This window comes from Cheilinus undulatus, linkage group 5, assembly GCF_018320785.1.
Source record: "Cheilinus undulatus linkage group 5, ASM1832078v1, whole genome shotgun sequence".
Classification (NCBI taxonomy): Eukaryota; Metazoa; Chordata; class Actinopteri; order Labriformes; family Labridae; genus Cheilinus; species Cheilinus undulatus.
The window spans coordinates 36,796,381-36,822,137 of record NC_054869.1 but is presented as its reverse complement, the minus strand read 5'-3'; the positions used below and the strand labels follow the sequence as shown (position 1 = coordinate 36,822,137).

At 38.9% G+C, this 25,757-nt stretch overlaps 1 protein-coding gene across 1 annotated transcript; it reads right to left on the bottom strand.

The window, feature by feature from the left end:
• Positions 1-549: 549 nt before the first annotated feature.
• ercc6l2 (excision repair cross-complementation group 6-like 2) lies at positions 550-23,529 on the bottom strand. Its single transcript, XM_041788276.1, has 20 exons — positions 23,278-23,529; positions 21,954-22,369; positions 21,732-21,848; positions 21,443-21,636; positions 21,239-21,332; positions 20,199-20,266; positions 19,252-19,459; positions 18,967-19,107; positions 18,737-18,853; positions 18,505-18,624; positions 18,345-18,416; positions 17,254-17,399; positions 16,657-16,752; positions 16,408-16,507; positions 16,095-16,247; positions 14,093-14,176; positions 10,698-11,715; positions 10,455-10,609; positions 7,272-7,429; positions 550-3,057 (listed from the first exon to the last, which is right to left on the bottom strand). Exons 1-20 carry the CDS (start codon positions 23,303-23,305, stop codon positions 1,866-1,868), a joined length of 4,677 nt encoding a protein of 1,558 aa, XP_041644210.1. The 5' UTR covers positions 23,306-23,529; the 3' UTR covers positions 550-1,865.
• Between the last annotated feature and the right edge of the window lie 2,228 nt (positions 23,530-25,757).

Here is a 25,757-nt window from a genome sequence, read left to right as displayed (position 1 = left end):
AATTTATCTCCAGAAGATTTAAAAAAAAAATCTGTGAGCCACTATCCTCAATCAGAAATCTCCTGAAAAAGTGTTTTGAAGTCCAACACATAGATTGTTATTGTTTCAACCGAAGAAGCCCGCAGACCCAAACAGCAGATCATGAGGTGGAAGAACACAGAAGGCCAACATTTTCAAAATAGTTTTAAACACAGAGGCTTTATGGGGAAAAAAGAAATGCATTAATTTTCTTCAAAACAATGTATATCTGAGCCAACATTGTTTTTTTGCCTTAAACTCACTAAAGTACATGGAGAAACTGTACCTGTCTGTTATGCTGTATCCCCTAGTATCCCTGGCGTTCTTCGCCCTTTCTTCAAGGGGCAATGCACACTGAAATCTATGCAGGCTAATGTCACTATTGCCAATTATCTTATACAACCAAACATCAAAATACCTGAATATCCCTTTACGGATTTCCTTCAAACTTGCATAAATGTCCAGACTCACTCAGTGATAATCTGATTGTAGTCTGGGGGTCATAGGTCAAGGTCAAGGTGATGGGGTTCATGCAAATCCCTTGCTTGTGAAATCAATACCTCAAGAGCAGTTTAATGGGTTTTCTTCAATTTTTGCAGACGTCCACTCTGACTTAAGGATAAACCAGTTAGATTTGGGAGGTCAAGGTTCAATAGGCCTCATGGTCAGCCATTGCTTACAACATTTCCACCACCAAGAAGACCACAGCCCTTCTTTCTGATCTATAATTTTACTTTCACTGTCTGGAAACTGTAAACTTTGCAACTCACATAACCATCAGGCAGTAGCTCTAGTGTTTATTTTTAATAATGAAGTCAATGAATTCTTACTGCACCTTTGCACTTACATGCTTTTTAAGAATGTCCTTTGTTATCATCCTCTGGTTGAAGGTAGCTGAGTGTCTTGAAAGAATTGTGGAGTTCCTAATTCAAAAACACCCATCCTCACTAATGGCTTTATCAGGGATAAAACCAGACTAAGGTTTTGGGAAAATTACATTTGCAGATTCAGCTGTGGCAAATAAGACCAGAATACACTCTTAGTTCTGTGCTAAACCTCCGCCTGAACATGTACTGTCGTTTTATTAGAGTAGAATTTATGCTAGAACCAATGTGTTGCATTTCATGACATGGCCATAATGTTGTGACTGATTGGTGCATGACAAAAAATACATGAATGAATTTAGGGACGCACAGATGCATTGGTTTAACATCTGCTATCGACCAATAGTGTGAGATAAAAAAAATATCAGAAGCCAGCATTCTTGTGTTGTGTTTCCAATCAGATTGATGCTTATATCTAGCACATCTTACTGCTGAATCAAACATTTGTTACTGGGCAAAAGAAGTCATCTGTTGCACATATTCCATCTGCTTTCATGGACAAACATGAGGAAAAAAGATTGCCATAGTGGGAGTCTTACACCACAAGAAGTGATGAAAAATACATTGCTACTGGCTAATATATTATTCTAAAAATCAGTATAAACTCTGATTTTTGCCATCAGTGCATTTCTAAATCAATCATAAAAAACAAAATTCTTATAAAATGTCATTCTTTCTCCAGAGTGATTTACATCATGTTTAATAAGGCAACAGACAGCCCACATTTAAAATAAAAACTAAAATATAAATGCAGATTTTTTTAAACAGAGGTAAATAAAATAACATTTTAAAAAGTTACAAATGTAAAAACATTTAAAACAATAAGAACAATATCTTAAAATATGAGACAAAAAAACCTGTAGCCACTATCAATTCAAGTATTTTCAAACACCAGGAGCCCTGCCAAAGAAAAAAGATACAACAATTAAATTCTGAAGTTGGACACCATTGTTGTCTCTTCTGTCATTTCTTCCACAAGAACTTGTCGTTAGTCTTCCAAAGAGTCTTTTTCTCCTCTCCTTCTGACGTTTTTTTAGCTGCAAAGTTCGTGTTGATGCAAACCCTCTGAACTTCTGCCAGATCTGTTAATCTATTGATACTTTCTTCATTACCCTCATTGAGGATGTCCCAGAAGTCTTTGCGGCCGCTCTTTGCTGCTGTGTTAGACTGAGCTGAACCTAAATCAGTTTCTAAAGAGAGTCTGGATGGAGACGAGGTGTTGAGATGTTTGCTTTCTAACACTGACGATGATGTGGGGGGTGTTTTCAGGGTGCCTTTTTGTTGTGCACCCCTAGGTCTTGGTTTCAACAAATCATCGAGGACTGAAGTGTCTCCTATAAGATCTGTGAGGAAGGAATGATGACTGGAGATAGAAGCAGCCTGTGCAGGAGGAGGAGAAGGAGGATTTTCTCCCTGGTCTTGAAAAGGTTCACTGGTTCTTGAAGACAGTTTTTGCTCTTTCTCCCTTCCCTGCACTGTGGGTTTGGACATCACTGCCGACCTGCCATGGCTGAGGTCCGCAGAAAAAGGGATATCTATGTGTGTGCGGTTCAGGGAAGCAGCAGCCTCCCTAGACACCAGACCACTGCTGCTGGCCTGCTCCAAGCCAAGACCACCACCAGCTCTGAATGCTCCAGACGTAGAAACACTAACCCTCTTTCTCCTCTGATATCCTCTGGCACTGCAAACATCCTCCCACTGATCCTCTGACTCCAGGCTAGAAACATCACTCTCAGGCTCTTGAACAGTCTTTTGTTGAATCTTTTGCTTTTTCTGGGGTCCTTGAGGTTCTTTTAGTGGGTTTCTAGACTGTTTCTGTGGCACAGAAACATTGTTTTGTGGGTTGTTTTGGGCTTCAGGATTCTTCTTTGTGTATCTAGGCCTTTTAATGGCTTTCGCAACATCCTTTTGTGGGGTTCTGGTATCTGAGTGAGACTTGGTAGCTGCTTTAGTAGATGATGAGGAAGAGGCCTTCCCTACATCTGGTTGTGGGAAGTTGTTTGTGACTATATCAGCCAGGTCAGGATGGTTTAGTGACATGTAATACTGTTGCAACCAGTCAAGTCTTTGGGTTGACTTTCTTTGCAGAATCTCTTTTGCAAATTGATGTACAGAAGAAAATCCAATTTTTTTTGCCATTTCTTCCAGCTGCTGCCTGCAAACAACAACAGAAACAGTATGGTATGAAAAAAATGCAGGAATAAAAATGCGTTAAAAATAGATAAGGTCTTTTGTAACCAATCTTAGGTAAATTGGCAGCATTTTTGTACACGTGCAGTTAGCATAAGGGCAGAATTTGCTATTTTAACCCTTGTCGCTGGGGATAATGTACAGTGTCTATAAAGGTATTCACCCCTTGGATGTTTTACCCTTTAACTGATTTGACTAAATCAGCCATGGTCAAAATAATTTGGCTTTTTAGACACAAAAAATTAACAAAACTCAGTTATGTCAAAAGAAAAACAGATTTCTACAAAGTAATGTCAATTAAACAGAAATGTGTGATTTAAAAATCAACAAAAGGGTAAAACATCCTAGAGAAAAGTAAATCATTATGCTGATGATACAGTATTATATTTCTCAACACCCTCACATTGTCGAGCTTTCTCTAAGCTATAGAATGATTTTGATACACTCCATCAAGCTCTGGTTGGTCTCAAACTTCTTCTGAATCCTATTAAAACCAAATTTCTGATTTTCTCAAAGTAAAATAACCTTTTGACCCCTTTGTGGTGTTAAGCAACTCAAGTATTTGGGTATATGGCTAGAACACAATCTGTCTTTTAGGTCATATACTTAAAGCTCAATTGGAAACTAAGGCTGAAGCTTGGATTTCTGAACAGAACTGAGTCCTGTCGAACAATGGGAAACAGAAAGAAGACTGGTAACTTCCCTTTTCCTCACAGTGTGAATGTAGCAGTTACTGATGTTATGCAGTATAAAGTAATTCTGTACCAGGGATATTTGTGTATTGAGATATTCGTCAGCTGAAATCCTACATAACAGAGTTGCAAAACATGCTCTGTAATGCATGTGGAGTAGTGGTTTAATGAAGCAATTATGTTCTGGGAGCTTTATTTGGTAGGGGATAAAGATCATCCCTGCTATTGATTTGCTTCAGTGGAGTGGACCATTTCCCATGAACTGATACATTTACAGTTGATATTACCTATTCTCTTATCAGAGCTGAGCCACTAACGACTGTATACTCTTTATAGTAACAATCAGAAAGATTTGTTTGGCCAATCAAAATCAACTATTAACCCAGCTGTGTAATAATCTACTTTAAATTACACTTAAAACAACTTCTTTAAAAGCAATAAGGCAAGCGACTATTAATCTGATATTCTGCGGGTCTGTTAAGCTAAGCCTAAGATGAATAGTCCTCCACATATTCAGGCTCTTATCCAGACAGCCGTGCAGTATGAGGTGTTTTTCCTGAGCTTGTAGGCAGTCATTAAAGCTCTGGTCTAACCAGACTCTGGGACAGAAATACTTCAAAGTCACAAACGCTGCAGCTGCATTTTGGTAGTGTTATTACCGTTTGTGGCTTTCAGTGGAAAAACAATAAATAAAAGCAGCGGCAGTAAAACCAGACGTGCATGTGGATTTTAATCATTAAACAGCGAGGTTAATTGAGGGGAAATCAATATAACTAGTGTGAGTTTTCCCTCCCTGGTGAGTCTCTGGGCACAGATGCCCGTCTTTCCCTTAGGGAGCGAGATTGGAGCCACAGAGGTGTCTGTGTGTTTGGGAAGGTAGGAGGCGGAGGTGATGCAGCAGGACAGAGATGTGTGTTTGGTGTTTGTAAATGCTTGTTGAGATGTGTGTTTGTGTGCATCTGTGTGGGTTTGGAAGTCCTCAGGCGATCATTTTTGGTTTGTCTCAGGAGGGCTGTGGTTGTGGAGGGGAAAACGTCTGCACTGTTGGGCCTGAACATAACGGGGTAATCTTTGGCATGATGCTGGGAAATCAGTGGAAGGGAAAGCTCAGAGGTGGTCTTTCACTAAACACACACACAGTTCGTGAGGCCCAGGTGGGGGCGCTCAGCACCATATCTGTGGTGAATTTTTGGCCTATTTCCCTCGACTGCCAGGAATTCCTCTCTTCCAACTTAAGCCTTTAAACTCCCTCACCTACTTTCTTTAACTAGTTTATTCCCATGAAAAGCTTTTCTTTATTCTCTTTGTGTAAAACCAATTTCCTAAAAAAGTTGGGATATTGTGCAAATTGTGAAAAATAAGAAAATGCAATGATTTTTAAAACACTGAAACCCTATATTTGATCCAAAACAGCAAAGGCACACCATGTCAAATATTGAAACTGAGAAACTTCATTGTTGTTGGTGTAATATACAACCAACTAAAACCTTATACTAGCAGCACCTTTCAAAAAGGCTGGGACAGGGGAAACAAAAGAGTAGAAAAGCTGTAAAATGCTAAATGAAAACCTATTAATTCATTAGTGAGTAACATCATAGGATATAAAAGGAGCATCCCAGAGACAGACAGTACATTTACTACAGCACATTTATTCACTTATTTTCAGTCTTGTTATGTTGCAGCCTGATGCCACAGTAAGAAAAAATATTTTTTTTCTCATTAATCTATACTTACCAAAGCGAAAACAGAATTTTAGAATTGTTTTGCAAATTTTATTAAAATAAAAAAAGTGAAATATCACATTGACATTACTATTCAGACCCTTTACAAAAACACTTGAAATTTAGCTCAGGTTCCCCCTGTTTCTCCTAATCTATGCTAAGATTTCCTGTTTGGAGTTTGCAAAAGAATCCATGTGAAAGTGCAGCAGGCTTTCACTTGTTTTGCAATCAGGACAGGTTTCCGTCTAGCCACTCTGCCTTTTTAGGACTTTCTCAAGACCTTCTCAATATTTTTTAATACCTCACCGCCACTTCAAGCTGTAACCATTTACATCAGTGATATTTTTAACTTAACAGTTTTAGTTTGTGATAAAGACCTAGACCACTATGATACAACAAAATTCAAATAGGCTGGGATAGTAAATCTTTGTGCTTCTGAATTTCCGCCCGCCCGCTCGCTCTGGCGCTCTCAGAGACAATTTACGAACGCACCCACAATAGCCTAGTTTTTTATGCACCTGTTCATCTTTGTTTTTTAATAAAAATGAATAAATTCACACACTTTTACGATGTTTTTGGGACTCAAACTCTTGGACAGCTAATTCAGAAAAAATACTTTCAAAATTTAAGACTATATAAAGTCAAAGTCGTAATAAGACTTTTTAATACTTTTTAAGGGTCTTAATTTCCCCAAAATTGATTTATCACCTTTTAATACTTTTCAAGACCCCGCAGATACCCTGTTTTAGTCACCTCAGATCTGTGCCTTGCAACAATCTTGTCTGAGCTCTGCAGGCAGTTCCTTTGACCTCATGGCTTGGTTTTTGCTTTGAGGTGTGTGCCTTTACCAAATCATGTCAATTTAATTTGAATTGTAAAGGGTCTGAATACTTATTTCAATGTGATATTTCAGTTATTTTTTTTAATTACATTTGCAAAAAAAAAAGATAATCTAAAATTCTGTTTTCACTTCGTCATGATGGATGTAGATAAACAGAATTTTTTTTTTTTTTTTTTTTCATTTTTACCGTCATGCTGCGACATAGGAAGAACAAATAAGTGAAGGGGTTCTGAATACTATCTGATTGCAATGTATATAAATCCAAAAACTTAGTTTAACATTATAACAATTCTGAAGCAAACAAAGGTAAAAAAGTCTACCAAACCTCAACATCAATCTTACTTGGCCAGAAGCATGCAAATGTAAAAACAGTGATTGCTTACAGGTATCCACATCCACAAATGCCAGCTAAAACTCTTCTATGAAAAGACAAAATTATATGTAAACCAGATCTAGAAATGTTGCCTCCTTTTCTGGGCCCAAGGCCATTTAAATGGACATAAGCAGAGTGGAAAACTGCCCTGTGGGCTGATGAGTCAATATTTGAAAATCTGTTTTTAAATTCTGGATACCCTGTTCTCTGGGCTAAAGAGGAGACGGACCATCGAGCTTGTTTTCAACACTCCGTTTAAACGGCAGCCCCTGTGATGGTATGTGAGTGTATTAGTACACATGAAATAGATAATGTGTGTTTGTGAATAATCCATTGAAGCTGGGGTTTCAACGATACTTAAAGCCACATTTTGTTGTTTACATTTTATACAACTTCTTACTGTTTGGGGTTATAGGCTACAGTATCTTGACTCCCATTAAATTCAGTGTCCACCAATGACTCTCCCTTTTTGCATTTATAATTCATAATATCTCCTCTATCACATGTGTTCTTTTAAATTTCACCTCACCTCCTCTGCAATCCTTCACATACCTGCATATTGCCTGGGGGGTCTCTCCAATGATGAAGGTAGTGTGTCTGGTCTGGTGCACGAGCTTCTTGGTGAAGGTGACTGGATGGTTCACACTGGGTCTCTTTAGTCTGACAGGAGAAGGGTGTAGAGGACTGTCTGGTGGGCTCTCTAACAGGCTCTGGTACAGTCAAACAAGAATTAAATAATTTTAGTTTGACTTAATCAACATTTGCTTACACATTTAAATTAAACAAAAAAAGTTAATAACCAGCACAACAAACCACAGATTATATGTTAAAACTAGAAAATCATAACAAAAAGGAAGAAAAACTCACAAAAGAAAAGGGATAAAAAGAGTATTAAAGCTTCCAGGATTTGGAATTAGCTCCCTAGCTGCTGTAAGACCAGCTAAGAATGCCATGAAAGAGAATTCACTTCAAATACATTTTAACAGGTGAGTTAAGTAAACTGAGCTCTTACACACTATATGGACAAATAAACTTAAAACAGAAAGTAAGGCAATTGTGTTTGGTACATTGTTTCTTTGTTGTAACAATGTTTCTTGGTAATAAATCTTACACCGTTGGAAAGCCTGTTTATTACCCTTTTAAATGATTCCACATTTGTAAGGATCATGCATTTGTGGGATGAGCAGCAGAGCTGAGTATGTGGGTTGCGCCCATGAAAAATGTGCCAAATCTTCTCTGCCAATGCTAAACAGCTTATTTTGCTGTTTCTATTGACTCTTGTTCTGAGCTTCTGGTACCCCCAGGTGCTGCCAATCAGGTGCCTAACTGGCAGCACCTGTGAGCATGGGCCCTGCTACAGTGGTCAGTAGATGTCTGCTTCAAGAATCGGCATGCCACGTTTGACTGATCTGGATAGGGTCCATCTGTTGGACAACTTCAAGCTGGTGTCCCGCAAAACCAAGATGTGGCATTGTTTGGAGTGAACCCTAGTACCATCTCCAAACTGAAGGCCAAGTTCCATATAGCAGGGAATGCCAGAGACAGGCTGCGAACAGGGTGTCCCAAGAAGACAACATCCCAAGAATACTTTTTTTCTCACCCTGTCAGCAAGAACTCTATCCTCCAAGATGACAACACTCGCCCCCACAGAGCGGGGTTTATCAGAGACTACCTCCAGAATTTGGGAGTGGAGAGGATGGAATGGCCTGCCAGCAGTCCTGACCTGAACCCCATAGAGAATCTATGGGGTATTGTCAAGAGGAAGATGAGAGACACCAGACCCAACAATGCAGATGACCTGAAGGCCGCTATCAAAACAACCTGGGCTTCCATTACATGTGAGCAGTGCCACAGGCTGACCGCCTCCATGCCACACCACATTGACACAGTAATTCATGCAAAAGGAGGCCCAACCGAGTATTGAAGGCAGAGAAATCAACATACTTTTCAGAAGCCTGACATTTCTGTTTAAAGCATTCATTTTAAATTGATCTTGTAATATTCTAATTTTTTGAGACACTGAATTTTGGGTTTTCTTATCTGTAATCCATAATCATCAACATTTCAAGAAATAAAGGCTTGAAATATTTCACTCTATGTGTAACAAGTTTATACAATATATGGGTTTCACTTTCAGAAAAGAGTGACAAAAAATATTGATTTTTTTCATGATATTCTAATTTTTTGAGATGTACCTGTACAGGATTTTATAGACCTGAATTCAACAGTTAACAGGTGTGACCAATAATTTTTGTCCATCAAGTGTATCTCAGCTAGATTGGATGCAACCTCTCCCAAATCTGACAATTTAGTTTTAGGAGTGACCAAATAAAGGCTGGGGTAGAACTTATAATTTCTGAGAAAGTATTATGAATTAAAGTCTCATCAATCCCCGAGAAAATCTTTCTATGAGCAGAAAAGATTGTATGGTTGCTCAGACTTTAATGTCTTCTTGTTCATTTTATACAACCAACCTAATACAGAAGACCTAATTTGCATCTGATATGTTTTATAACTAACAATCATACTTGTAAAATTTAAAACTGTTACTCAAACACAGAGGAAAAGCAACAGAGCATCTTCCTCATAATGAACCATTTGTTAGAAGATATTTTGAAAGTCTGTTCACATGTTGGCTCATTTGTCAGATGATGGAAGAAAGTGAAGAGTTTGCAACTGTGACAAGCATATGGGTTAGGCAGGTCAAGAGGGGCTCAACGGAGGCTTCTGCACTTGATCCTATCTAGAGTTTTGATCTAACATAGCATGCTGCTACAGAGATCCATAAGAAGGCCAAACTAGCAATGTTCAAGCAATATCAGCAAGGTGGTCACAGTGGAATTATCTAATTCCGCTATAATAAGTATATCTGTACGTAGCAGAATTACAGAATTTATGACACCTTTGAACATAGTCTTGTAATTTTTTGTATAAATAGATGACCTATTATTGATATAACCTATATTAATAATAACCAGATGGAGGTCTGTTGTAAAATTTTTCAATTTAAGGGTCATTTAGGGGGAAAAGAGAGATTAATATAAGCTTACATAAAAATACAGTGGTATTAAAACTACAGATCTAACAGAGACTGCTTGCTTACACGCTACATTCACACATCAAACCCACACCACTGTGGTTCTAAGATCCAAAGTAAATATTTAGTCCTTTATCTTGAACTGAAAAAGTTGGCAACCCCATATCAAAGTAAAGGTGGATGTAAACATGGAGCATAAAAGTCCATATACTTGAATACAGGTACCATCCACTGCAGCAACCCCAGTGGTTTCTGCTGCATTACTGAGCTTAGGTTTAATCCACACGGAGCAGATGTGTTTACAGAAACTGTCATCCTGTAGTGAGCATCTGTGCCTGATAGAGTTCTGGCAAACTTTACTTACAGACAGAGCTGCCAGTTGAACTTTGACAGAAAACAGTCCAAATGACACTAAGAGGTCGGTGGATTATTCTATAATCCTGTCAATTTTTCTGGAACAATATATTCATGTGATTTTCTCAAACTTAATTTGACATCCTAATTTAATCTGTGATGGCTAGATTTCATCAAAGCTCAATGCCAAACGTTGACAAACCAAGCAAAAGTATCCAGCACATTCCAGGTAACAAGTTAAAAATGCTTTTCATTTCTAAATGTGTTCTTGATAAATATGGGCTGCCACACTATTATATAATTGAAGAATCGCTGATCCAGGTTATAGTTAAGTTAATATCTACCTCCATGGAGCCTAGAAGGTGATTGGCTGGGAGCTGGGAGTACATCTTGCGTTCAAACACATCTCGTACAGCTGCTCTGCTGATCAGCTCCTCTGCTTTGCTCCCTCCAACCACACGCTGGTTAGAGTGGGTATATGCCACCTCCTGTACACCTCCTTTACACAGAAATATGAAGCGCATTGTTAATGCTTAAGTTAAGTATGACAAAAATGATAAGTATTTTTAAAAAGTGCAGAGTCCAACCTAGCACACTGTCAATAGTTCCATCTTTTCCTTTTGTAATCTGTGATGTTTGACTTTTCAGATTTGTGAATGAAACAGCTTTGGGTGTCTCCGCTCTTCTCTCTGTCCTGCTGGTTGTTGCAGTTCTTTGCCCGGCCTCATCTTTAGATCTTCCTATCTGTGGAGATTTGCTAAAACATCCTGGGGATCTTCCTTTCTTGGCAGGAGTGTGCTCATCCTCTGAAGATGAGAATGTCTCTCTGTCTTCAGTGTATTTAGAGCTGGCCTTGTTTCTCGCACTAGAACTTTGCCTCTTTCTGTTGCGGCCCAGCTTTCCTTTCTCTCCATCTCCTCCTCTGTTGTGTGGATCTAAAGCTGCACTCTTAGGCCTTTTCAAAGCATCTGTGCCCAAATCGTCCGATTCATCGGAGTATCTCTTAAAGTGATGCACTTTTGAAAGTGGTCTTTTGAGTTTGCAAGGTTTTGTTCTGTCTGTAGGCAAAACAGTAGTAGTTTTCTCATCTGCTTGTTTTTTCAGATCTTGCCCCTTTCTTCCAGCATCATCACTCTTTTTGACAATCTCCCCTTTTCTGTCTGAACTGCTGAAGAAGTCCCGGGTTTTTGTTCCTACTTTAGGTAAACAGACATCATTTCCTCTATTGGAGCTCTTGCAGGTTACAGAAGAGGTACCCCCCCTCTTTTTATCCTCATCATCTTCCTCAGAGAGGCTGTCCTCGATAGAAGGGCTACTGTCTTCTTCACCTAACTCTGGTTTTCCTTTAACCCTTTCTAGGAGTTTGGAGAAACCGTGCTGGAGAAGACTCATTCGACCAGGACTAGAGGATGCATTTCCACCTTTGTTGCCATCCACTGTACTAGGGTTTGACACCTTCCTCTTAAATCCCTGCTCCTCTTCATCCACTTCACTCCCACTGCTGAAGTCCAGCACTCCCTTTGAGACCATTGATGCAGCTCTGTTCTCCTTGGTTGATACAGCAGATGGTGCAGGGCAATCTGTAGGCAGGTGCTCTCCAGTATCCTGAAATAAAGATGTGAAAAAATCAGATAAATATAAAGTAGGAAGAGGGTTCAATAGAAAACAGTATCATGGGAAGCTTGATTTACTGTTTAAAATGTATAAATGGTTTGGGAAAAACTTGGCTACAAAAGTAAAATTGTTTCCTTCCTCTACCCTTTCTGTCTCTTATCGACAAGCCTGTGACGGATTTTAATGTGTGATACAAAACACATGTTTGTAACATAAATCAAAATTAAAAATGTATGCAACATATGCCCTCTTCATCATGATAAAATCCAAGAAAAGAAGGGTGTTTGAAACAGACCAGTGTCAATCAAAAAATTCACACCCTGTCTGATGTTAGCAACATGCATTTATAGCAACATTTTAGGGTTAAACCTTCATCAGGCAAGTGCTCTGTTGAAATGGGCCGGGCATCCTGACATAAAAGTGGCTACAAGTCTGCAACTAATTAGCATCATAACAGCAGATCTGAACCAGTGAATTTTATAAATAAATAAACAGGCAGGACAAGGCAAGTTTATTTGTACAGCACATTTCAGCATCAAGGCAATTCAAAGGGCATCTTTCAAGACATCAGAACACAATGACAAAGGGGAAAAGAAACATACCAGAAACCAAAAAACAGTTATCAAAAAAATGAATCAAGCCCTGTCAGCCTCCCAGTCCCTGCTGGTGAACAACATCCCACAGCATGATGCTGCCACCACCATACTTCACTGTTGGGATTATATTGGGCAGGTGATGGGCGAAGCCTGGTTTCCTCTAAACATAATGTTTGGAACTGAGGCCAAATAGTTAAACACTGTTTTCATCAGACCAGAGGATCTTGTGTGTGAGAGTCCTTCAGGTGCTCTTTTTGCAAACTCCAAGCAGGCTCTCATGAATCTTGCACTGAGGAAAGGCTTCTGTGGTACCACTCTGGCATAAAGCAAAGGGTCTGAATACTAAATGTGATATTTTTTTTTTTTTTCAATTTGTGATAAAATGCAAAAAAAATCGTACATTCACATTGTCTTGATGGAGTACAGCGTGTAGATTAATGAAAATAAAAATGTTAGTTTTTGTCACTGTAGCATCAGGCTGCAACATTACAAAAAAGTAAAAAGTGAAGGGATCTGAATACTTTCTGACAACACAGCACTTGGTTTTTAAAGAAGATGTAGGTCATTTTATTTGTAAACGTTTACTGATGTGACATGAATTGGCCTTTGTGTGAGCCACCACTGACAGGGATTTTAAGTTCACAAAACGTGCACACTACATGACTTTTTTCTGGTTCTGCTGTACTCGTGCATGTTTGCAAGCACCCTGGTGTATTCTGTATTTTTGAAAGAATCTGAATGGCCTCAGTGGAGCAGCAGCAGCCCTATAAAAAAGGACCTGGCTGGGAACAGGATGATAAGGGGTATCACTGTGTAAATAAATAGCTGAAAAGCAGAAGATAGGCTTCGGTGTGGTCTGCTTCTTCCATTAGGACACTCGGGTAATTGCATCCAGCTGTTTCACACAGCAATCAGAGGGAAAGTGAGAGAAAGAGGCAGACAAAGACAGCTTCATCCCCCAGTTTTAGTAAAATACAAAGTTCTTCTATGGCTAAGACTAAAAAGTAATACTCAATACTAAGCTACTGCCTATGAACTTAAAAGGCTGTTGTTAAAAGTTTGTAGTTTCCATGCTGACAGAGAACAGGAGCTGTGGTGTGCCTAACATCAATAAGGTCGCATCAGGGATTTTGATTGTGAAAAGGTTTCATGGGAAAAATGCACAACAGCTTCAACAGATGCTTATGAAAACAGTAAGCTTAAGCAAATACCTTATTTCACAGGAACTTTTCAATCGTAGAATTAAAAGAGTTATAAACCATATTGGCGTGATTTATGGAGGTTGATCTTTTGTGTTCCTTATTTCCATTAAAAAAATCCTTGCATTCATTACTTGTAACTGCTTGAACTCAGGCTAACCACAGCTGCTGTGAGGAAACTACAAACATTTTACAGCCACCTTTTAGCCCTATTTTTGGATGAGAGCCTGGTGTTGTCAAAAGAATTACACTCTCCATTTCCCTGCTTCTGAATGTTTTCAAGCATACTGCTGTGTTTTTTTTTCAAAGTAGGACAATTGTCATTTTGGGGTAGACTTTAAAAATAACAGGAAGATTACAGAACAAAGAAGACCCAAAGAAACAATAAAAATGTCAAATTAAAGCTTTGTTGGAAAAAGTTAAAAAAGAGATTTTGGTTGGGTTGACTGACAGACAGGAAGGTCCCTGTTTGAGGTGCCCTTTTTTTCACATGGGAATGGGAGGATGAGAGGGCGGCCTGGGAAAGATGAGTGCCCTATGTTCTGGGTCTCTGAGAAGGGCAGAGTTACTCACGCTAGCTCCCTTCGCCTCTTCCTCCTTTTCTTCACCCATGTGTGTGCTGGCTGTCATTATCCCAGCCTCCACTTGTCCCTCTCTCTGAAATAAAGAGTACAAGAGAGACAGTCATGCACAACTATGAAGTGACAGTCATGCACAACTATGAAGTGTACAAAATCAACTCAATGAAGTTGTATCATGGATAAAAGACTGTCATTTTTACATTTTCACTACACAAGGTACTAAGGAAATTTTTAAGTAACTAGAAAAGGACTTGGAGAGCGCAGACCTCCACCATTAGCCCTATCTCCCAATAGTAAAGAATCCTTTAAAAAATTCCTGGATCCAGACAGTGATCCGGATCAGTCCCAAAATCAAATCAGACCCCTAAGATCTTAGGGGTGCACGAGGCTTTGTCTGCTCCGAGGCTGCCAAAATTAGATTTGCAAATATTGACTAAAACCATGAAAAAGTAGTTATTAAGTAGTTTATACAGAGGTCTTTCGGTAAGAAAATGCATCAGTCTTTTTTAGGGTTTGATCAGTGAAACAATTAAAATCTATGTTGATTTTTGACAGCAGTGTGCCACTTTTTTTTTCTCTCCCTTGGGTGCTGGGGGGGCCTCCGATTTTCTTGGGTATATGTAGGGGGGGCTCCATGGAAAAATGGTTGGGAAACACTGGTCTACAAGACAACTACCACTTGGGAGCATAATTATTTTCCAGCAAGACAATGACTTCAATTAAACCACAAAAACGACACAGAAATGGATTAAAGACAAGAAGGTGAATGTTCTGGAGTGGTTGAGTCAAAGCCAAGACCTCAGTCCCATTGTGTAAATGCAACCAGACAGCCTGAGCAGCTTTGCTACGACAAATGGAGTAAAATTGCAGTATCTAGATGTGAAAGACTGACTGAGACCTATCCGCACTGGCTCAGTGCTGAGATTGCAGCCAAAGGTGCATCTACTAAATACTGAATTGAAGGGTGTGAATATTTATGCAGTGACTTAACTTACACTACATATTTCTGTGTAACTGAATATATTTTGTAGGAATTTGTTTTCACTTTGGCAGTTAAATTCCTTCTGTAATTCCAAAAGGATCAAAAGTTATAACATATGCTTTACCATAAAAAACCTTTCTACAGATGTTAAAGTGAATTGTAAAAGGTAAATGTTTGAAAACACAACGTGCAGATTACTTTTGACTTGGCCACAGAACTGCCCACTCAGCTGATTCCTCGCTGTGCTTGCTGAACTATGGTCACAAAATAGGTCGCGACAAATGTGATTAAAAAAAAGTGTTAATTTTGGACCTTAATCTCATCATGCTTATTATCATTAGTAGACCTGTGACGGCACTTAAATGTTGCGTCTAAGCTGTAAAGCAGCCACCAGCCATTAGATGGGGCTGTAGTTCCTATTAGTGGGTCTGCCATCCTCGCACTACAGCACCAATGTAAACAATCACAGTGAGTGGATGTTATCTTATAAGAGCTGCATGATTTGGTCATATTTTAATCTAGGACATGGGGATGCTGGTTGGCCTAGTGGTTAGGTCGTTCCCCATATACATCCATCATAGTCTTCCCAGCAGGTGGCCCAGGTTCAAGTATGACTTGCATGTAACTCTGACATGCCATAACCAATTCTCCCTCCTCAGGAAAAGAAAAGCCCAAACATGAATCTTAAAAAAGAAACTGAAAAATGATAAGAGCATGGAGATAAACTTGCATGAATGTTAGGTGAAAACCTTAAATTCTTTTTTTTTTTTTAAAGCAACAACACCGACCTTGTAAAAGAGACTAGGTCTTAAACAGGGATGGGTGTTATTTGGAGTTTTCCAGTAATTTATTTCAGTATGACCACACAGATTTGACTCCCAAAGCATTAAAAAACAGTTTAATTTTGGATTAATGCTTTTGCGAGAATTGTACTGTAAAAGGTGAGTTGAGGCAGTTTGCTAAAGTTGCATATCATCAATCAAACACTTAACTGGCATGTCAGCTAACTCACCTCTAATATCTTGCGTGTCAAGCAGGTTCCTTCAATTTGCAGCCTGAAGATGTTTTTGATCCCAAATAGCTCCCCCTTATGGACACCATGCCCCTGCACTGCTTCAAAGTAGCGCCGTGCGCTCTCCTTACCCACAACAGAGCTCTGCAGTTGCTGGAAGATTCGCAAGCAGATAGAGTCAGGAACTAGAAGACATTTCATCATTTTCAGTTTAAATTTCCAACAACTATGCAGCATTAGGTTGTAAGATAGACCTAGTATACAAAGATGTGCATTGTTTGTGCTGTTATTAAGTTAAAAAATAATCTGATACCTGTTTGTAAATTTGTCTGAGGTATATCACCTCTTCTACCGTTCCTAATGAGATGAGCCTGAGGACAGTCACATCCCTACACTGGCCAATACGATATGCCCTGGAGACAGACACAAACATTTCACTGAACAATCATCATACATAGCAAAGGCAAAAGAATTGAATACCAGAAAACACAAAATATGAATAGGTCTGTGATATTTACAATAAAATGCAGCAAAAACATATCTGATATGACTCATAGCATACCTGTCTATAGCTTGGAGGTCACTGGCTGGGTTCCACGTGGGGTCAAAGAGAACCACAACATTTGCTCCAACAAAGTTAAGACCAAGCCCCCCTGCCCTAAAAGAACAAAGAGTTGTTTTCTGAATATTCCCATTTTCAACCAGATATCACATATTTTTCATGAGGGCTGAGAATCACATGGTAGTCATGATATAGCACAAGTTGCAGTACGATAAGAAACTATGCAAAATTATACAAAACGATAAGGTAACAATACAGGATAAGTGGCCAGAAATAATGCTCTTTTCTCTTCTTCTTGTGTTCTTTTATCCTTCGATCAACCTTTTCTTTAGCTAATTAACCATGATTCATTATAAGTGCCAGTGAGGAGTCTTTAAGTAGTGACGCTGTTAGTCAAATTGCCAGGAATATTTGTGTAGAGCACCGATGTGATTTGATAATGTTTCACACCAGACCAGACAAGAATACACAGCTAAAATTAATATTTTCCCACTCTTCATTTTCATACAGCCTATTGGCAAAGCTTTGAGGTCTTTCATGCTGGCAGAGAATAAAGCTGTTTATTTAAATATAAATCCTATTTTATGTTTCACTTACATGGTGGAAACAAGGCAGAGGTTGATGTGAGAGGAGCTGTTGAACTCTTTGACAATCTGGACTCTTTCTTTGGATCTGGTGGTGCCATCCAACCTGCTGTAATCCAGCCCCTCTGCCATGCAGTAGCTCTCCAGCACATCTAACAGCTGGTGGATTTAAAGACAAAAATACTCAAGAGTTTAAAAAATGTTTACTTCTATCGTGTGGTTCAATATGTAGAAGTTTGTCACTGATGTTATGTAAATGAAAGACAAACACTTCAAATAAGAAACAGAAAGAATATCTACTGGGGTTGTATATTTGTAGTCCTACTATAAGGTTGATACTGTTGGTAATTAAAGCTGAATGGGCTGTTATTCCTGAATCGGGTGTAACATAAGCCATTAAATATTACTTCATAGCAGCCAGAAAAGTTCAGGAGCTCAGGAGACAGCAGGGTCAAATCATTTTTAACTCTAATTGCCTTCACTGCAAAAAACCTCAGCTTGCTTTTTATTTGATTTCATCGATATAATGTTCTTTCCGCTAATATCCTGCTAATTTGGTTTTGTATAAAATCATCTGCCTCTATGATAGTGGCAATTAAAAAAACAGTATTCAAGCCTGCTGGTGCAATGAAAGGCTGAATGGATGTGATTTACTGTAGCTGGTTGATAGGTTATCTAAACCCAATGAATGTCTAAATCAGCTTCTTGATTAAATCACTGCAACTGTTTATCTCTACTGCTTATCCAGTTTGGGGTCAAAGCAGGGCTGAAACCTATCCCAGCTATCACTGGGCAAGAAGCAGACCCTGGACTGCTTGTGAGTCAAACATTTACATTCACACTCACAGCTATGGGCAATCTCTAGTCACCAATCAACCTAACATGCTTGTCTGTGGACTGAGGGAGGAAGCCAGAGCACCTGAGTAGAACCCAAACATGCACATGGACAACGTGTAAACCTCTCACAGAAAGGCTCCTGTCCATCCACGATTAATACCTGGTACCTTCATGAAGTGAGGCAAGGGTGCTAACCACTGCAACACCATACAGCCAAATAAGAACACTTAATTCTGTAGGTACATTCACAAAAAAATAAGCTCTTACCTTTGTTGAGAGAGAAAAAAGAAGTACTTTATCCTTCTTTTTAAGGTAAAACTTCAGCAGCTTTTGTAACACCTGAAACACAACAATATTTGTTTTTGTTCACAGACACTGAGACAGCATTTAAATATCAAGAGACCAGGCCTTCTTTCCAAGATCCTACCTTCATCTTTCCACTGTACATGGGGTCCGATAAGGCTTCAAATGCTTCATCTTTGCATCTCTGCACAAACCCTGGAAACTTCTGGAATACCTTTGCACAAACTCTTCCAACATACTTTTCCTTAAAGAAACAAAAGAGCTGGTTAAGACAACCAAATCCATCAAAACATTTTCAGGTATGATTTCTTATGAATGCTGAGTTATATAGTGATGATAGGGCAACAAGTTTCTACCTGTTTCTTGCTGGTGCATGCAGTGGGCTGAAGCAGCGCAACATGATTGGCAACTTTCCTCAATATGGCCAAATAACTAAAGTAGAGCCCCTTCATGTTAACACCTTCCAAGTTAGCCTGCAATATAAGAAATCAGTATTATTGAAGGAGTTTCTTTTGTTTCATAACTAAAGAAATCACAATAGTGCACACCATATAAAAACACATAATTGGAAAAGGGTTGGACTAACTTGATAGCAGCAGCTTCTGCGGGTGCGTCCACTCTGACAGTGACATTTCTCTGATGACCTCAGCAGTAACGTCACATCTTCAGTGTCCAGCACCGTCTGATAAACAGTCCGCTGAAAGTCTGTGAGTGAGCAATACACTACCTAGAGGCAAGCATAAAATAAGAACATCTTTTTAGGGTTTATTTTGATATCAATATACATTCCCCTGGCTATCATGATATAAGAATATATTTTATCTAGATGGCAAATCAATAGAATTCAAGTCTGGGGATTAATCAGTCTTACTCTGTCATCTTTCTTTGGAAGTTGGTCATGGATGAGAGCTTTGGTCCGTCTGAGGAAAAAGGGAAAAATCTTCCTGACCAGAGTTCTGACAGTCTTCCTGCCTGTAGCGAGAGCACGTTTGGTGGCACTGTGCTTCTGGCCTTGTTCAATTGGATCTGAAAACTTGTTCTTGAAATGTCCCAAGTTGCCAAGACACCCTGGAATGGCCCTAAATAGAATGCAAAAATGCATGTAAAACTGAGAGAACTACTTCCTACAAAAGACAGGGTTTACACATCTTTTCTAAGGCTTAATTCAAGCAATTTTCAAGAGCTTTCAGAGCACATTTTCAGGCTTTTCCAGCAATTATTTCCAACTATTATTTCACATCCTTACCATATAAAAGCAAAAATTATGCTATAAACGGCCAATATAGCAGTCTACGAGTGAGCGAGTGAATGTCTGTTCACTCACAACAAACAAAACAATTTACAAGGTCAAAGTGAAATCTCAGATCTTCCAAAGTAACTGAAAGGGTGTATGCTAAAACTAGAGCTTATTTAAACCTACCCCTCTTACCTCACAAAACATAGCCATCACACAGATAAGTTCATCAATGAAAAAATTAATAAATCACAAGTAAGTCAAATGAGACCATCTGTCCCATCATTTCCAATAACTCTATGAAAAATGGGATGTAAAGAGCCATGAAAATGATGACTGAAACCTCAGATTTACTTAGGTGATATTACATTATTTATCTTTTTTTAAGTGAAAGATCCTCTGACTCATTCTATCTCTGTATTTAATGAGGAAACTGCTTAGTGAGATAGATACTTTTATGAGAGGCATACACCTACAACTTTGAGCACTTAATCCATAATGAAAACCCTTTTCTAACCTTGAGAACACAAAAGTAAAATTTGAGTATTCTAAAAGATATCAAGCATTTGTATGAACCGTATTACCAGTCCATGACACACCACAGCTCCTCCAGGTTGTTCTGTAAGATGGTGCCAGTGAGGCCAATTCTGACCTGATGAAAATGAAGACATTAAATAAGCATCAAAACATGATATGAAATCAAACCTATGCTTATAATAACCAGCTTCTGATGATGGTACATTTTAGCATTAACAACCTTTGATGACTGAGCATTTTTTCTAAAGTTCTAAGCTTTTTTTTTTTTTTTTTTTACATAACTGATGATTCCCTGGGAGGATTATGTGCAGGATCAGTATGAAGGGAAATGCCCAGCTATACAAATTCAAAGGTTAAACAGTGAGGATGGAACCCTAGGGTTTGTCCAGTAGAAGTGGGATGTAGGGGGTTTGTATAGGATAAGCTGTTTTTTTCCACTTATAGAGCTGGGAGTGCAGGGAAAGAGTTTGCGAAAGATGATAATTAACGAGAGGATGGATGAGGAGAAAGAATGCCTGATAAAGGCTGAACTAAAGGTTGACAAAAACCTTTTAAGTCCTTTTTTTCTTTTCTGTCTTCTTTCATGATAAATGAAGGAGTAGTGAGAGGTAGAGCATCAGCCCAGTCAAGCGGCTGGGTTGCTAAATCCAGTCAAGGCACCTCACTCTGTCTCTACCTCACTTGGTTTTCCCTCAGCTGGCTTTTTTCTGCCCATCATTCTGTCCAGTTGACTTGTGGGGCCAATATTGCGGGCTTAACTGGGTTTAGGGATTTCTTCACTGAGTGCTTATCCTTTTTGTAGAGCATCTCATGTTTACCTCAAAACACAATTACAAAAAGCTTCACAAACTGCTTAAAAACTGAACAAATCAAGACAATAAAATGAGAATTTAAAACATACAGGCAAAAAAGATAGAAGAATCAAATTACATGGTAAAAAGAGCATTTATAGAATCATTTATGGAGGAGTGTATTTTTTCCTACCATGAGGACAGACTTTTAAAGGACTACTTACATATCACTAGCTTTCACTAGTAAATAATAAAGACATAATCGCTCAAAAATTATATATAATGAAGTTGCTGACCTTACATCTTAGCTCCTTCATGGCCTGAGTGATCTGAGAGTTTGGATTTTTGATTTTGTGGGCCTCATCCACAATCACAGCTGACCAGTCTATGCTACAGGGAGGGAGAAATACATTTTTATCACCAGTAATTATCACTAAAATCATTTAACAACAAATTCGTCATGTAAAGAGAAAGCAAATTGTCAATAATGTGTGCCTTACTTGTTAAACTGATCAAGGCTGAGCCGCAGAGTCTCATAGGTAGTGAGAGCTATCTCTGTGCGTCCCTTGTTGATGCGAGCCAACTCCTCATCTTTCCTAAGCCCATGGACCACCACACATTGGAAGTGGCCCCATGTGTCTAGTTCATCTTTCCAGTTATAAAGGACTGAGAGAGGGGCCACAATGAGGAACACCTACACCACATCATGGAAACACCCAAAATGTGAAGATGAATATTAATTTTTGTACCGTTAAGGCTTTTATTTATGAAGCATAATTCAATACCCACTTTGTTGGGTTTACTTTGTCTGGAGGGCTTCTGGCTCTGCAGAAACTGAGGCCTGTTGTTCTCAATGTCATCCCATGTGCCTGTTTTGTGCAACACAGCAGCTAGAAAACCAATGATCTAAAATGAAATAAAAGAGGTGGAGAGAGCAAAACTATGAGAAAAAAACAGGTCATGATAAATGTAACCATTTCAACAATTCCAACAACAGTTTTTATTTCGTACCTGCACAGTTTTTCCCAGGCCCATGTCATCTCCTAGGATACAACCTCTGGAACGGATATAGCTTTTGTAAATGAACCTAATGCCTTCTCTCTGGTAATCTCTCAGGTATCTGTTGATGGTGTAGGGGACTCTGTCTCCCTCAACATCACTCAGCTCTAAAGGGACACACAGCCTCGGGTCTATGATGCTACTGGGAAACACAGGTTTCTCCTGGGTGAAGTGATCTGAGCCATGCCTCTGAAGTTTGGAGACAGGCACAGGTTCCTCCTTTTCATCTCTACCACCATCAGTGAACGTCACCCATGCTGTCGTATCATTATCATGGGAGGTGGAGATCAGTCGCCTAATGGTGGTGTCTCGCAGACTGCCATCTCTTGGGTCAGGGACCAGGCACCTGTCATCTTCACACCATGTCACTATTAACAAGAAACATTACGTTAGTCAACTACGCCTTACAGAATACAAGAATAACTTCACCTAATTTGCACACATAGGTTTACACGTAATATCAATATGACAAAAAAAAAAAAGACAAAAATATCCATTGTTGTTAGATTTTAGGCAACACAGGATGGTGCTTCCTAAAATTTAAGCTTTATTTCAGGAGAGGGAGTGATGTTATGCTGAATATCAGCACTGCTGTGATTTATTCATTGGTATGGAGCCCAAAAAGATAAATACGGCAGCGCTGATATACAATAAAACATATCAAACCACGTTGTGATATTACTTTATCACAATTAGTATAATAGACAAAACTGTAAAATTGAAAACATTAAAAATTCTGCGCCACCTTTTCAACCACCTTTGATGAAACAGTTGGCAACTCTGCACTCCATCTTTGCATCCATGGTACTAGTTTTGTACATTTGTTTGTTTCAATATATCATGCAGCAAATTAAATGACAGTCTGATGTGGTATTCATAAATCCCAGCTATATTGCTCAGGAAAAACTGTCTGATGGAAGTGAACTGTATTTAAACACCTGGCCCAAGCGGAATAACATTGTAAAGAATCCCAGTGATGTACTAATGTACTAAATATCAGCACGCTTGGAATGCCTCCTATCTAATGAGAACACTTGGTATGAGCTAACTCTTGTATAATGCAAACTATACTCTCACTGATAGAATAAATACCATGATTCAAAAGATATAAAGAAAGTTTAATGGCTATAACTACATGTCTAAGCGTTACTTCACAAATTAACATTTAAAGACATTTTACGAAGTCAAAGGGTTGTATGAAACAGTGAAAGTTTAGCACAAACTGAAATGTTTGACCTGAAATGACCTAAAATGAAGGAAAACGAGAATTTCTCACCATTTTCAGCCGCAGAAGTTGAAGCCATCGAGACGCACTCCTCCTCTGACTTGAGAAGTCACAGCAGTATGCTAGCTTGCTTGGTTAGCCGAGCTAACATTTTTAGCAAAGAGGAAACGGCGACAAGGATTTGAAGTGAAAATAGCGTCTTTGTCTTCATCATGTCATCCTGGGTAAGTCGCTTTTACACTGGTCCTCCGTTTAAGCTTATTTATCTGTTACAAAGGCAGAGACAGAGCACAACAGCTCCACTGCTTCTTTTGGAATGTTTATATATTTTACGACCTGCACCGCACTTTCGAGACAAGTATGGTCTGTTTTAAAATAAACTCATACCGTCGACTAATGAGATAAAACTCAGACAAGAGTATTAGAAATACAATAGAATTATGTGTTCTATTTGTTTGTGGTTTTATTCCCCTTCAAACGTATTTTCGTCGTCCTTTTACACCGTGTCGAAAGTACTTTTCATAATTTAAATCACATTAAGGTAGGTCTGGTCCAGTCTATGGTTTGATCATAAAAAAGTTACAAAAAGGTCGGAGTGTTAACAGAAAAAGCATTATCGATAAGACCCTGTCCTTAATTATGAATTTCTTTAAGCTGCGAATGAGCCCATATGTGCAACAGAAATGTGAGTAGTGGCCTGAAACAGGTCAGTAAGTCTAAACAGCTTCTAATTCAACAGCTGTTTTTTTAATGTTATGCTATATGAAGTAGCTGTGATCCAAATACGTAGAAAATACTGTAACATATATAAATAGTCACATGTTTGTACTGTAGTTTTGCCAGACCTTGATTTTTCTTGACTTAAGTTTTCACTGGTTGCATATTGTCAGTTTTATATAAAAGCCATTGACTACTCTCCTTGGGATACTCCTTTAAAGGTCACATATTTTACCCTTTAAAGACAAGTTTATATTGGTCTCAGAGGTCCCCAAAACATGCCTATGAAATTTGTTGGTGAAAAAACACTCCAGTATTGGATCTTTGAATGTCTAAAAACCCCCTCTGTTTCAGTCCTGCTCAGAACGAGCTGTTTCTGTGGCTTTAAATGTTACTGAGCTGTCTGACTTCACCATCCCTCTAAGGAAATGGATGTGGCTCTCCTGATCCTGAGAGGAGGAGGTGCTAATTCCCCACATGACATCATGAGGGGAAAGTCTGAGAAAGGCTTGTTTCAAAACACATTTTCTGAAAGGTGGAGAAAGAGAGGGTGGGGGTGGAGGATTTTTCTGATACGTGGGGGGTTGTGGACAGGCCAGGAGCACCTATTTTTGTTTTGCATAATGTGTGACCTTTAACTTTACCTTACAATATTTTGGTGGGCTTGTGTTTTCTCAGTTTCCTGAGGTCAGAAGCATTTTTCCTACAGCTTCCTTAGACCTGAGAGTTGCTCCTAGTGATTAATTTCTAACGAAATCCTTAAGATAATGTTGTTTTCTGAGAATATCCAGTTAAAATTAACACTAGATCCACAATTAAAAAAAAGTATCATTTTAGACCTTAAGAGGGGTCCTTAAATGAAGAAACATACTAAATCCTACTGGACTGAATATACCAAAATGATGAATGCAAACATTAGTCCATTTTTGATTTTCTTCAGTACAAATTTAGGCATGCATGGGGAAGCCCACTAATTGTTTTGTACTGCACAGGTGGATCTTGTCACTTATTAAAGTATCTTTATAGGACTGAGTGTTTCAAAATATTTGTCGGCTTTATGCTTTAAAAATGACTTAAATTTATTCCAGGAAGATGTTAATGTAATTAATGAGTGCAAATAATTACTCAATTTCTTTTTTAAAAAATTATTGGGCTTTTTGTTCCTTTATCAGAAACAGGGATGAGAGAATGGGGAAAAGACTTGAACCTGACCCACAACCATTAGACTGTTGTAAGAACTGGACAAAGTCTGTGTGACATCAGCCGTCTACTTACAATAGGAGGACTCAGACAGCTCTTGAAGCCAATCTGCGGCGGCTTCCATATTGAAATCTTGGTCTCAACTGAACTTTGGATCAACCTAACAGCCTGCCCACTAAGCTTGACTTCCTGTCAGCTGGCTAGCTAGCATTGTAGTTGACAGAAACGTAGCTTCTGCCTGTCGAGCTATCTGTCAATCAAATGAGACATGACAATCAGTAACCCCCCCCCCGGCCCCTACAGTGAGAGTACATGAAGACACTAGCTAATGAGAAACATTTGGTTTTTTGAACCAGGCTGTAAACCAGTTTATTTCTAGTGTAACAGGTGTTCAGATGGGACTTCCAGTGCTCCTGCAGCCAGCCTCAAGTGGACACTCGCTGTATTGCAATTTTTTGCACTTCTGCATTGGCTTCATTTTTCAGGACCAGAGGTTGCCGCTTGGCCACAACCTTACCACTAGGCTATCTACTCTCAATCAATTTACAAATTCTGACTACATTTTATGATTAAGTTGAACAGAGCGCCTTTTTCTTAATTTGACTTTGTTCAGA

Excerpts from the sequence above, each read along its gene's own strand:
- ercc6l2 (XM_041788276.1), bottom strand. The coding sequence starts at position 23,305 with ATGGCTTCAACTTCTGCGGCTGAAAATG. Across the intron at positions 21,333-21,442 it reads AGCCTTGATCAGTTTAACAA|CATAGACTGGTCAGCTGTGA; the intron begins GTAAGGCACACA and ends CCCTCCCTGTAG. Across the intron at positions 16,248-16,407 it reads TCAGACAAATTTACAAACAG|CAACTGCAGAGCTCTGTTGT; the intron begins GTATCAGATTAT and ends CGAATCTTCCAG.